At 34.4% G+C, this 13,667-nt stretch overlaps 1 protein-coding gene across 1 annotated transcript in view; it reads left to right on the forward strand.

The window, feature by feature from the left end:
• Nucleotides 1-13,667, forward strand: part of LOC108911760 (titin) — a 280,890-nt gene that overhangs the window by 48,762 nt on the left and 218,461 nt on the right. The window contains exons 4-10 of the mRNA XM_018716773.1: nucleotides 2,165-2,345; nucleotides 7,336-7,639; nucleotides 7,707-7,798; nucleotides 9,762-9,983; nucleotides 10,052-10,432; nucleotides 12,838-13,226; nucleotides 13,278-13,626. Coding sequence (XP_018572289.1) covers nucleotides 2,165-2,345; nucleotides 7,336-7,639; nucleotides 7,707-7,798; nucleotides 9,762-9,983; nucleotides 10,052-10,432; nucleotides 12,838-13,226; nucleotides 13,278-13,626 — 1,918 coding nt within the window. The remainder of the gene's footprint in view (nucleotides 1-2,164; nucleotides 2,346-7,335; nucleotides 7,640-7,706; nucleotides 7,799-9,761; nucleotides 9,984-10,051; nucleotides 10,433-12,837; nucleotides 13,227-13,277; nucleotides 13,627-13,667) is intronic.

Consider the following 13,667-nt stretch of genomic DNA (forward strand, 5'->3'; position numbering starts at 1 on the left):
ATGAAAATTTTTTGGCTGGATCTATAATTTTTGAAGCTGCTTTGGATGATAATATGAAATCCTCGATAATAATTATGGGGCCCGGGGGCAAAGCACCCCCCACAAAAATTTTTAGAAAAAAAATTTTTGTTCCGCTGTACCCCAAATTTTCCATCATTTTATAAAAATATATGGTATTTTTTATTTTTTTTCTAGAAATTTTGGTGGAGGGTACTTTGCCCCCGGGCCCCCATAATTATTATCGAGGATTTCATATTATCATCCAAAGCAGCTTCAAAAATTATAGATGCTGATAAAAAATTTTCAAAATTTATTGAAAAATACAAAAGTTACAGCAAAAAAAACATTTTTAATTCTCAACTTCAAGAGCTAATAACTCTACAGGGTGAGCCTGGAGGAAAAAATTTTATATGAACTTGTGACATTATTTTCTCATTATCTATCCATATCCGAGAGATTGCCTACCATTTCCGGGACACCCTGTATATGTAAGTACCGAACAGCGATCAATGTTCACCATCTTGACATGTTTGTCACAGTATATTTCTGCGCATTTGGATAATAGTGGTCAGGTTGATGTTGTCGATAGGGACTTCTCCAAGGCCTTCAATCGGTTGGATCATGGTATTCTACTGTCAAAACTCTCCAATATGGGATTAACTCAGTTATTTAGTAAATTATTTCAGTTTTATCTATCACAGAGGAAATTTACAGTGGAGTATCGTGGTCTCCGATCAATGGAATTAATACTATATGTGGAGTTCCGCAAGGGTCAATCCTCGGTCCGTTATTGTTTCTGATTTTCATTAATCACATTACGTTGAACCTAAATTGTAAGACCCTTCTGTACGCCGACGACCTTAAGTTATATTTATCCGTAGGTGACTTGAATGATTGTGTCCGGCTTCGATCTGATGTAGATAGAGTAATTGGTGTGATACGAATTTATTACCTTTAAACTTGTCCAAGTGTAATTCCATGACTAACCACTAGAAAGACTAGCCCGATTACACATAATTATTTTGTTGGTAATAACTTGATTAGGAAATAAACCTCTTTTAAGAATCTTGATATAACATTTGATATTAAACGTGAATCTTGGTTTCATTTTGAGGAATTCACAACAATTTACGGAAATTAAGGCAGTGTTCCTATTGTTTAATGCATTTTTTCTCCCCAAACTGGAATATGCCTCTCTAGTATGGAATTCACAGTATATAGTTCGCAGTAAAAGACTTGAGAACATTCAACGGAAATATGTTAAGTACTTATGATTCAAGTCTGATGGATGTTATCCACCACAGGGATATCTCATGATACTTTGCTTGGACGATTTGTTCTTAATGACCTGGAGCTCGATTCTTAACGGTGAGGGAATAGAATGCTCCATAGGAAACGTTTCCTCATTTCGCTCTACTACTGTTCTATCACATGACATGCTTTAGGATATTATATGTGTACTTGTTTTAATTGAATTTTAAAATGATTGTAATAGAATTCAGTGATAGGTGTTCAAATGCTTGCCTTACTTTATGCATACAATTTTCCTTTGTTGTTATTGGAGTACCATATACACTATTTTTTAGTCTCCCAAATAAAATCATCTATATCAATTTAAAATAAGAAAGTTGGTACCGACTTTTTTTACTTTACCGACCGATTTTAACTTGGTATACCCCACGGTCCGTATCACACCACCACAATTTCAAAAAAATCCTTCCAGCGGTTTCCCAGATATCCATCGATGGAGTTTGTGGTGGACACCCATAGTTCTATGTTAGTCAATGAAAACAAAAAATAAATCATCTCTGCTTAATTTTATACCGTTACTTAGGAAATAGGAAAAATAACATACAAGTATGATTACAATAACACAAAAGATTCTGTGTTCTCTGTCAACTTGCGAGCTATAAGTAATTTTGAACTAAATATTCGACTGTGTCCTTGTTTTAAATAACAACACGGACTCTGGTCAAAAGTGCAAAAATGACGTATAGTGAAAGTTTTTTTTTTGAAATTTATTTTACGTGTACTAAACAATAGGACTAAATCAGAAAAAATTATATGAAAACACTATCAAGTAATTACCTCAAATATGAATTACTTGATTTACGTATTCCTAATAGTTTAACTTTCTTCTATAAAGATTATATATTTTTTCTAGATTGAATGGTATAGAAACGAGGAAAGGGTGAATGAAGGAGAGAGATATAGATTTGTAATTGAGGGAGGATTCCATTGTGTCGATGTGGCTCCCGTGACTGCCCGCGATACAGGAAGATGGACCTGCACCGCTCGAAACGCTTCAGGTCAAGCATCTAGCTCGTGCCATCTCAACGTACTCGGTAAGAGAAATCAATTCATCAATACTTATGGCGTTTTAGAAATCATACGTCATCTCTTATGGCAAAATTCTTCATCCAAATATTAGACAGATAATTTTTATAGATGTAGTTCTTACTATATTTCATAGATTTTTCTGTAATTGTTAATTTTTATACTAAAGCCGCTTTAAATCTATTAGGAAAGAGTTAGTTTCCTCTATAATGTTATATACCTTTCATTTCCGAAATCTTGGAATAACTAAAACAAAATATGAATTTTGTATCTCAGAAACCAAATGAGGAGAGACATGCTAATAGGCACTATTATTTAATATTTCATAAGGAATGGTGTACAGGGAGATTCAGTATATTTTAACTTTTTTGTTTTAAGAGTTATAAAAAAAAATGTGAAATATGCACGGCCTAATTAGTGCGATTTCTGTACATTACCTATACGCATTTAGGACCATATCAATGTCTGATCTATCAAAATATATTATAACTAAATCTGTAAATCCTTACGTCATTGTAAAAAGACAAAAATGCCTGAAAAAGGTTTAACAATTACAAGATGTCTTATTTTCTTAATAAAAAACCTTTTCGTTTTTTAATAGTATCTCGCTTATTGTTAGCGATGGACCCAACAAACCCTACATATGACTATGCTCGACAGGGAGCGTTCTATCCAAATATGTAAAAATATACAGGGTGTTCCATTTAACTTAACAAAGTTAACATCCGCGGCCATTTTGTTTGGACTTCAAATATTCATAAAAACTCGTGCAACTTTTATATTTCACATTTGTTTATAACTCTCAAAACAAAAAAAGTTAAAGGGGGGTCAAAATATAGTGAATCACCCTGTACATATTTTTTTTTAATTTCTTAAGTGTGTTAAGTGTAACAATGTAATTTATTTTGTATTTTCGGTTCTTATTTACTTTTCGTTTCAAGGTGTCATTTTTTACTATCAAAAATTTTTATTATTACTTAAACTGTAAAAATATGCCTTAAAAAAATTGACTTCTTGTTGTGTTTAAATAGAGAGAGAGTCCTTTTAATCGTTCTTAAAAATAAGAAACTCAACTTGTTAAATTTCAACTCTATAAATGGAGAATTTACATAAAAAAATGTATAGCATATACTATTCTACAATGAAATGCGAACAGTATAAGCAATTTCCTTATAAACTCCTTATCTAAGTTTTTATTTGATTTCAAAAAAATTGATTCAAACCGTACGCCATTGTAATTAACTTGCGCCGTACTAGACTATTGACGTTGTTACAACAGAAAACTTCTTATTTAAATAACTCCTTATTGTCTGCAGATTAGTAAATACAAGGATGACAGTGTTATGAGATTTTAGCTGAATTTCCTATTAACAGATGGCGCACTTAAGGCATAGTTTAGCAAGTCACAGCTGTTCGTCAAATTCGTTTTAGTTTTATATTTTCTTAATTTTGAGTTAATGATTTCACACATAAATTTCATAAAACAATACAGGGCAAGTTTTTTGTCACATTATTTCATTTTTCGCTAATACCTGGAGAGGTGGCAAACAAAAGTGGTACTCACTTCTATTCCTATCCTTTTGACAGGATTGGCAGACTTCGTGTTAGATGATTCCAATATATTTTGATTTCCTCCTGTAAAAAATAAAAGCAAAAATGTTATTTTCAGCTTTTATTAGGATTGGTATAGTAATAGAGCAGTTAGATAGTGAATACATAGGTACATTTCGTACAAAGTTTATTCATCGTTCTAATTACAGGATTAGTTAATAGTTTTAACTGATATCAAAAGTACCGATGTTACTAATAAAATGTTTGACTGAAGAAATAGTAGTGATATGCCAACATGCATTGTATATTGATACTAATCACCATGTGGTTATTGATTCTATATTGTTTCCGTAATATTTACTGTTTGCTTAAAGTGCACATATCTTAAGGTTTTCTCTTATACGGCTATTTTGAGCGTTTGAATAATTATTTGGGGATATTCTTAAAAAAAATTGATTGTTTGCCCTTTAGTTGTATTTGAATTTTTTTTACGATTCAAATATAACTAAACCGATTTGCAACTATTTCTTTTTTTACGTGTATTTACCTATGTATTAATTTATTACATACTCATAATTGGACTTTATAAAAAACATCGAATATAAATCTATTTAAGGCGTCAACTCAAACCTTTGATACATCAGGTACAATCATTTTAAATGGAGATGAAGTAGCAAGTGATTCTGTAGATTTAGGTAAACTGAAGGATAAAGAAACATAAAAATAAACAACATAAATATTCAATTTTGTGAAAATCAGGACGAATTTTAAATAAAATAAAAATATTAGAAAGCAATAAAAATATTTAAATTATATTTTATAGAATTGTGATAGGGTGAATCACTATATTTTGACCCTCACATTAACTTTTTTGTTTTTAGAGTTATAAAAAAATGTGAAATACAAAAGTTGCACGATTTTGTATGAAGCTTTCGAAAGTATAGACATTCAAAATATAAGAAATCATAATTTTAAATAATTATGTATATAAAGACCACAAAATAAGTTCTACTATTTCAATAAATTAAAAAATGCAGTTGCTACAGATAACAAATTATTTTTGGTACAGTGGTTTATATCACACTGCATAGATAGTAAATTATATTTATTTGCCATGACAGATGGGAGATTTAAGAAGTATGTTGGTTTTAGCATTTCCACAATTTAACATGCAATCAACACGAGACCAATGTCTAGGAACTCATATATCGAAGGAACCCAGTAGATATGCTGAGTCAACACTGGCTTGAAGATATTTAAATAAGAAAGATAAACTATTGAGTATTCTTCTAGTCTGTCAAAGATTGCATTTTGAATCTATCTAACATGTTAGATGTTCACACACTCCATTTGGAGACTATCAATTTGAAAGCTTAAAAATTTAAGAAAACAACGTTGAACTGTTTCAAGCTTGTTAGTATGTATCTGGTAGTAAGGGTACCATATAAGGCTGCTGTATTCTAATTTAGAACAAAGAGTAAAACAGACATTTCAATGCGGTAACGTTATTAAAAGAACTTGAATTTCTGACTATAAAACTCAAAGCTCTATTCGCCGCATTTATAATTACATTGACATGATCAGTGAAGGACAGTCTATTGTCATATATTACACCTAAATCCTTAACATTATCGCAACGCGCCAGTAACGCATTTTCAAAGGTGTCGTTAAATATTAACGGTTCTTTTTTGGAAGTAAATGAGCAGACCTTATACTTATCTACATTAATAGGTAATTGATTATTCTCACACCATCCACTTACAAGATCTACCTGCTCTTGCAGTATTAAACAATCTTCCAAATTAGATACGTTCAGAAATAGCTTCAAGTCGTCGGCAAAAAATAGACGATTAGATTTTAGGGACAGAGATAAATCATTAATAAATGAAATAAAAAGAAGTGGTCCTAAATTTTACCCTTGAGGTACTCCAGATGTCGCTATAAAATTGTCAGATTTAAATCCGTTGTATGAAACATATAGTTCGCGTTGAGAAAGATAGGATTCAATGAGAAGTATCAGATTATGGTTTAAGCCAAATAAACTTAACTTATTAAGAAGTATGCCATAACTAACTTTGTCAAAGACCTTCGAGAAATCTGTATACATCACATCAATTTGTCACTTGTTATCCATATTATATTTATTTATTTATTTAATTTAATTGATCCAACAGGATGAGAATCCTTTTACAGGATGAATAAAAACAGAAAACATGTAACATAAAAGTAGCATAATAATTACAATAAAACAGCAAATGGTATAAAGAAAGACAATAAAAACGGAATAGAACATCAAAAATAGTTAAAAAAACAACGGCAACATAATATAGATAACTAGTAATGACATAACAATATTACAAAATAAAGACAAAAATAAAACATGGGTTATAAGAATAAAATACACATCTTAAAATGCGTAAGCTCGCTTTATATCCGCAAGCGTACAATTAAATACCTCCAGCCGTTCTTCAATGTTACAGTAATTTCTTGGCATCATATACAAGGGAGACCACTGCAAAATATTAGTACGGGAGTAGGGAACAACAAATGAATTATTAGATCTAGCGTTAGCTCTAGAAACGCTGTAGCTAACAACAGAGGTAAGCATAATGCAATCCATACCATTGTCAACAAGCTTGTATAGGAAAATTATAGAATTCATAATTCTCTTTCTAATTAGACTGCTTATGTCAAATCGTTTCAATAATAAGTCTTGTGAATACCCTCTGGTTGGATAAATCCCATCCAATATGAAACTTGCGGATTTAAAGAACCTTCGCTGTACTTTCTCTAACGCCGTTATATGACAATTATAACATGGAGATCAAATTACAGAGGCGTACTCCAATTTAGGCCTAACAAAGCTATTAATTAATACTCGTAATGTAGATATGTTTTTAAAATCTCTACTGTTACCCCAGATTCTTGTACGCTCCAGCTATGCATTCTTCCATATTTTATTGAATGTTAATTTGCCGTCAAAAATGATGCCGAGATCTTTGACAAATTCAGGCCGATTAAGTATCTGATTATTTAAAGTATAATTAAAACAAATTTTACTATTTTTACGAACAAATGACATAACATTACATTTGAAAGCATTCAAGGGCAGTCGATTACAATTACACCATACATTAAGTAGGTTCAAATCATGCTGTAGTTGCAAACAATCGGATTCGAAGTTCATATTTACATAGAGCTTGAGGTCATCAGAAGTGAACATTTAGATCTTGGGCGATATCATTAATATACAAAATAAAAAGCAAAGGTCCAAGTATGGAGCCTTGCGGCACACCGGATTATACTGAGTATACTGAGTAAATTGAGCTAAATTAGTTACAGATCGTCTCGGAACAAATCCATGTTGGTTTGCTGAAATATAACCCTTGACAATACTGAAGATTAGGGTATATTGAGACATCTTCCATTTTCTGTTATTTTTTTCAGTACCGAAGACTTACAAAGCGCCCGAGTTCCTGGAAGAACTGCGTGCTCTTCTCACCGAACAGGGAACTGTTTCGTTGGAGTGCAAGGTAGTTGGAGTACCGACCCCCCTGCTGCGCTGGTTCAAGGACGGCAAGGAGATTCGGGCCGGCGATGTCTTCGCCCTTACGGCGAACCCGGACGACCCCACCTCTTTGGGGATCTACGTCTGCGAGGCTGTGAACTGCATGGGCAAGGCCATCTCCAGCTCCAAGGTGCACGTTGTAGGGAAGGGAAGCAGAGAAGGGTCCCTTAAACCAGCTGACAGGTAATGGAAATTACACGTAAAATTTTTAAAGCATTTTTAATGTAATCCACTATATATTGTATTCCAGTCCTGTTCCTACCGGTCCTCCACCGATATTTGTTCGAGACTTACAAGACGAATCCATTAAAATTGGAGATCCCTTAGAATTGTCCTGTCAAGGTAAGTCCAATAACACAGCCCCACAAAAAAAAAAGTGGCAGGTCCGAAAGCCAAGACCATGGTATGCATATGGTTTTGGGGTCGCTGAATCCGAATCCGGTGTCCGTTTAACACGGTTTAAGGTCAGCTCAAGGTCTAATATAGAAACTAAACCTACATATCTATACGTTTTTGGGGTCGCTAAATCCGAATCCGGTGTACGTTTGACTCGATCAGATCTGGTTTAAGTTTAGTTCAAGGTCAAATGTAGAGAATCAATTGCCAACAAAGTAAACCAATATATTTATACGTTTTTGGGGTCGCTGAAACTGAATCTGATGTCCGTTTGATCTGATTAGCTCTGGGTTAAGGTCAATTCAAGGTCAAATGTAGAGAATCAATTGCCAACAAAGTATACCTACATATCTATATGTTTTTGGGGTCACTGTATCCAATTCCGGTGTCCATTTGACCCTATAAGATCTGGGTTAAGGTCAGTTCAAGGTCAAATGTAGAGAATCAATTGCCAACAAAGTATACCTACATATCCATACGTTTTTGATGTTGCTGAATCCGAATCCGGCGTTTGTTTGGCCCGACCAGGTCTGGGTTAAGGTCAAATCAAGGTCAAATATAGAAAATCAATTGCCAACAAAGTAAACCAATGTATCTGTTGTTGGGGTCGCTGAATCCGAATCTATTTGACCCGATCAGGTATGCTAAATACTCTCAAGTTCTAAACTTAATCAAAGTAATCATTTGTGGGTGTTAAAATTTGAGTCACAAATAAGATTAAAGAAAGAAAACGTTACTCTGAGCCCGTGACTCCCAAGTTAATTGTTTTGACATGACAAAATTCTAGTATTAATAAGCCTAATTAAGTAAGCTTTAAATCCATGTGCCCGTTAATGCTTCATATACATTAATTTACACAGTCCGTGACGTTTGAGATTTTTGAGAACAGATTTTCAAGGATTTTCCGGCTTGTTTAGTATTTGTTTAGCCATGATATTAGGAACTCTGCTCCATTCTCTGCCAGGCATAAATATCGAACACCATTTTCTTTTTTTTTTGTGATATTGTTCGTCTTTTTCACAACGTGATATGGAATATATTCGTCATAACTAGTATCACTAGCAATATCAGTGTTAGTTTTATTGCCACCCAAATTTCCTCCCTCTTTAATATCTTGGTGAAACCTTTCTCTCTGCTCGAACCCAATCAAATTTTTCACTTAGGTTTAAAACCAAAAAATTTGTATAAGCATCTTTCGTATGTTGATTTATACTTTTTTATTAGAAAGTATTAAATAGACCTGATAGGTTCGAACGAACATCAGATTCGTATTCAACGAGCCCAAAAACGTATAGATATGTAAATTTACTTTGTTTTCAATTGATTTGATCTAATTGAGTCAAATGGACATCAGATTCGGATTCGGCGACCCCAAAAATATATAGTTTAGTAGTTTAGTTTGTTGACAATTGATTTTCTACATTTGACCTTGAACTGACCTTAAACCAGAGCTAATCGCGTCAAACGGACATCGGATTTGGATTCGGCGACCCCAAAAACGTGTAGATACATAGATTTAGTTTGTTGACAATTGATTTTCTACATTTGATCTTGAATTGACCTTAAACCAGAGCTAATCGTGTCAAACGGACAGCGAATTCGGATTCAGCGACCCCCAAAACCGATTGTCTTTCGGACTTGCCACTTTTTTTGTGGGTCTGTGTAATCTTTAAGAAGTTTGTTATAAGTTGGGAAAGAGTTTGAAAAAAAGAGATCAAAATATGTACACCTTCTATTTTTTAAACGTTTGTTTTAAGATTTGAAATGGTATAAAAGTGTACAGTTTATATTTCCGAAATGTAACACTCAGTTGTAACGCAAGCCCTGGCTTGAAATCGCCTAAGACTTTGTTAGCAGAAACATCTTCAACATATTGGAATGGTAAAATACATGTTTCTCTATTTTCCAGTGTCTGTACCTCCCTGGCCTAAATCTATTTGCTGGTACAATTCTGAAGGTCGGATCGACGACCAAGTACATGGCAGCAGGTACAAACAGATGGCAGACGGAATTGGAGGATACATGTTAGAAGTTAAACCCACAGAGGCAGCCGATCAAGGCGAGTGGAAGTGTGTTGCCACGAGCCTGGATGGGGTTGTTGCTATTTCAACTTGTGATGTCAAAATGACCAGTAAGTAGTCTTAATATCCAATACAATTGTTTATTCAATAATTACAATTTGTGCTGTCTTTTTTCCAGTCCCCAAACATTTTAGAAAGCCTCGTTTTATGGATACTTTAAAAGCAGTATTAACAGAAGAAGGACTAGTGTCCTTTGAATGCAAAGTAGTGGGATCTCCTACGCCTCTGCTCAGGTGGTTTAAAGATGGACAGGAGTTAAAGCCAGGCGATGTTTATCAATTAACTGGCACAAATTCGTTAGGTTCTTACTGCTGTATTGCAAGAAATTGTATGGGCGAGGCTAGAAGTTCAGCAGAGTTAACAGTAGAAGATATACAAAGTCAATTAAACAATGAAGAACGCGAGCAACTAATTTCAAGAAGTAAAGCCCCAAAATTCATACACGGGCTTAAAAGTTGTGAGGCGAGAATTAATGAAAGTTTCAGATTTTCTGTTCAAGGTAAGATAACGCGTACTCAGTATACAGGGTGATTCAGCCATAATGTCATTAATTTTAAAAGCAGATAGAGGAAAATGAGTAGGTATAATACGATGGCGTGATTAAAAAAACAAAACTAAATGCATATTTAAGCAGAAAAAAAATATTTTCAAATCATTATTTAACCCCTTTTTCAGGCTGTTACTGACCGGCTGACGTCAGCCGGTTATTCACTATTTGATTTGCGCACGGCTACGATATGAACAACGCGCCCTAGATGCAACGTTGCCATATTTATATATTTTCGCTCATATAAGACAATAAATAAACGGTTTGCTCACGTCAACCAATAATAATTAAAAATGCTATAAATAATTTTTATAATTATGCAATCAACATATTAAATTGTTATTCTTACCCAGCAAGAACCTCGAGGAGGTCTGAGCATGCCTTGCCAAAAATGTGTTTTTATTAACATCATTAATTTTTTAATTTGCTGAAAACCTTCGGGCTTACAGAAAGTGTTCAAATACATTACACGTTGGATAGATGAGCGGCAGATGCGATGGAATAAACTAGGGCTGTTACGTATTTCTCCAGCGGCATCTTCGATACGATCCGGCAACTGTTCTACATTCTCTACCTCGGTGTGATACACGACATATTTCATATAATCCCATATACAAAAGTCCATAGGATTATCATCTCCCTATCCACCGATTGGGACATTGATCGTCTAAAAATCCACGGACATCGCGAGCAAAATGGGCCGGAACCCCGCCGTGCATATACCACATATCCCGTACCATCTGAAGGGGAAGGTTTTCAAACAATTCTACTAAAAATTGATAGTAACGCGGCCCACTCAGATGTTCAAGTAGAAAATGTCGCCCAATTAAACGATCGCGATATGAATCTCTTCTGAAATCGACGAGTAGTGTGCGGGTTTTCATCTGACCAAATGTGACTATTATGGCTGCAAAGAAATTAGCTCTGTTTCACTTTAAATAAAATTTAATATTGAAGTTACAAAACTCCAAGAGTTCAAGTAATTTAAATTTCATTTCATAACCATTTCAATTTCATTACAGAAATAATGACATAAAAAACCAACACTCACTAGATAAATTATAAAGAGAGGGTGAAATGTATGTAGTATTTAAATATTGACTGTAAGTAATAGAAGATCAAAAACAATCAGACGGAGACAAATAAACAACTCGGTACGTGTTTCCGACCTAGGCTAACCTGTGTCTAGGTCAGTAACCTTCTATCTAACCCACTTTTGATTTGCACGTGCACTATAGTCTAGGAGCCAGATAGGGTGCCGTGGCCAACCAGAGTGCCACGGCTGCAAACAACTTATTCGTAGTATTTTGAGTTCCTGAATCCAAAAAACTTGCTCGCAAAGCCTGAAACTGGTCAGTTTAATTGTTATCAACAAATTAAATGTTTAAATGGCTGTAAAAAGTTTATTTTTATAGCTAGTAAACGGAACCCTATCTGGCTCATAGACTAATACGAACTGTAGTAGGATCGTATTCCATGCAAAGTAGAGCAAAAAGTTGTCGGTCTTTTATCAAAGGAAAATTGAATGTAATGAATAGGGATGATTGTTTTCGAATGTACGGTTATTACAATTTATCATTTTTAATATTATTAATATTATTATTTAGAATTTATTATGTTAAATAATACACAGTTTTAGTATTTCAATTTATTATTCAATATACAGTTGCGTATAACCAAAGTTTACATAATAAATGTAAACTTTAGTGTAAATATAAACTTTGGTGTAACTAGGTAGGTACTTATTGTTTTTCAGAAAGTAATATGTTTTTTACCTGTTTAAAATGCCAGCACGAGTAAAACAACGTTCATCCGTCCAGCGCACTTTGTTTTAATAAAGTTAGAGTTTGCTGCACTTCGATTTAGGAACCAACTGCAAAATTCAAGACGATTGAGGAAATCAGCTGGTTCTAAAGCTTGAACTTTTTGAAAATGGTACGGGTTGAGTGAATTCTCGCGCAGTATCCGCCAAACTTTGGTTTGTGATATCTCCAGTCGCCTTGAAATTGTTCTTGTGGAAATAGTAGGCTGCTCCTTGACTAAATTTAAAACAGCCTCTATCACATTTAAGTCATTTTGTCCTGCACGTTCGTTGCGCGGTATGGTATGATAGATGCAGTTGGAAAAAATCGGGGGATATGGAAGGTGGTAGATTTGAATATACGCTTTAAATTCTTAATGGTTAATGGTTTTGTAACCGTGTGTAGTGTATTTTGTATATTCGGGTATTTAGTAGTGTGCCGACTTTTTTTATTTGATATTATATTTTCTGTCTGCCTTCCGAATACGTTTTTAAAATTAATGACATTATGACTGAATCACCCTGTATAAAAGATTATATTATTTTACTATTTCAGTTAGTGTAACTACTCCTTTGCCAACTTTGTCTTGGTTCAGAGATGACCAACCTGTTGACAACGAGCCTGAGAAATATGTCGTGTATCGAGAAAACTTAGGAGTTTGTCATTTGGACATTCGACCTGTGGAGTTCAACGACCAAGCCGAATGGAAATGCGTTGCAACCAACGAATTTGGTCATTCAGTGACTTCGTGTTTCCTCAAAATTAATATACCAAAGCATTTCAAGAAACCCAAATTTTTAGAATGTTTGCGAGCGGTGCTTTCGGAAGAAGGTGCCGTAAATTTAGAATGCAAAGTTATAGGAGTACCTCAACCAATTCTCAAATGGTATAAAGATGGAGTTGAACTGAAACCCGGCGACATTCACAGAATCACTTCTGGAGAGGTAAGTGGTAGGGTTTTTAGTGTGTGTGATTTTTCAGCATTTTAAATGTAGGATGGTACTTGTTGCTTGGGGACATACACATGCGAAGCGAGAAATTGTATGGGTACTGTGGCTAGTTCAGCATCACTCCTTGGCTTCGAAGACCAAAAGACCAGAAATCAGCAGAGAATGGAATTAGCCCGACAGCCATCGCTGTCTACAATACACGAGGAAAGAACGTCACAATTGTATGACACAGCGGGAGATCAGTCGTTAACACTTGCAGACCATGGAGAAGTATCATTCTCCTTCGATGGTAAAGAAGTGTCCGTTTCCTTATACGAAACGCCAGATCTCACCGAAGAAGAAGCCATACAAATCGTAGAAATGTACGCAGATCAATTGTCGGAACACGTTTCTGGTACCATAACCGTAATAATCCCGTGTTTATTAAAGTCTAAT

Source organism: Anoplophora glabripennis, unplaced genomic scaffold (genome assembly GCF_000390285.2).
Source record: "Anoplophora glabripennis isolate ALB-LARVAE unplaced genomic scaffold, Agla_2.0 scaffold423, whole genome shotgun sequence".
In the NCBI taxonomy this organism is placed as follows: domain Eukaryota; kingdom Metazoa; phylum Arthropoda; class Insecta; order Coleoptera; family Cerambycidae; genus Anoplophora; species Anoplophora glabripennis.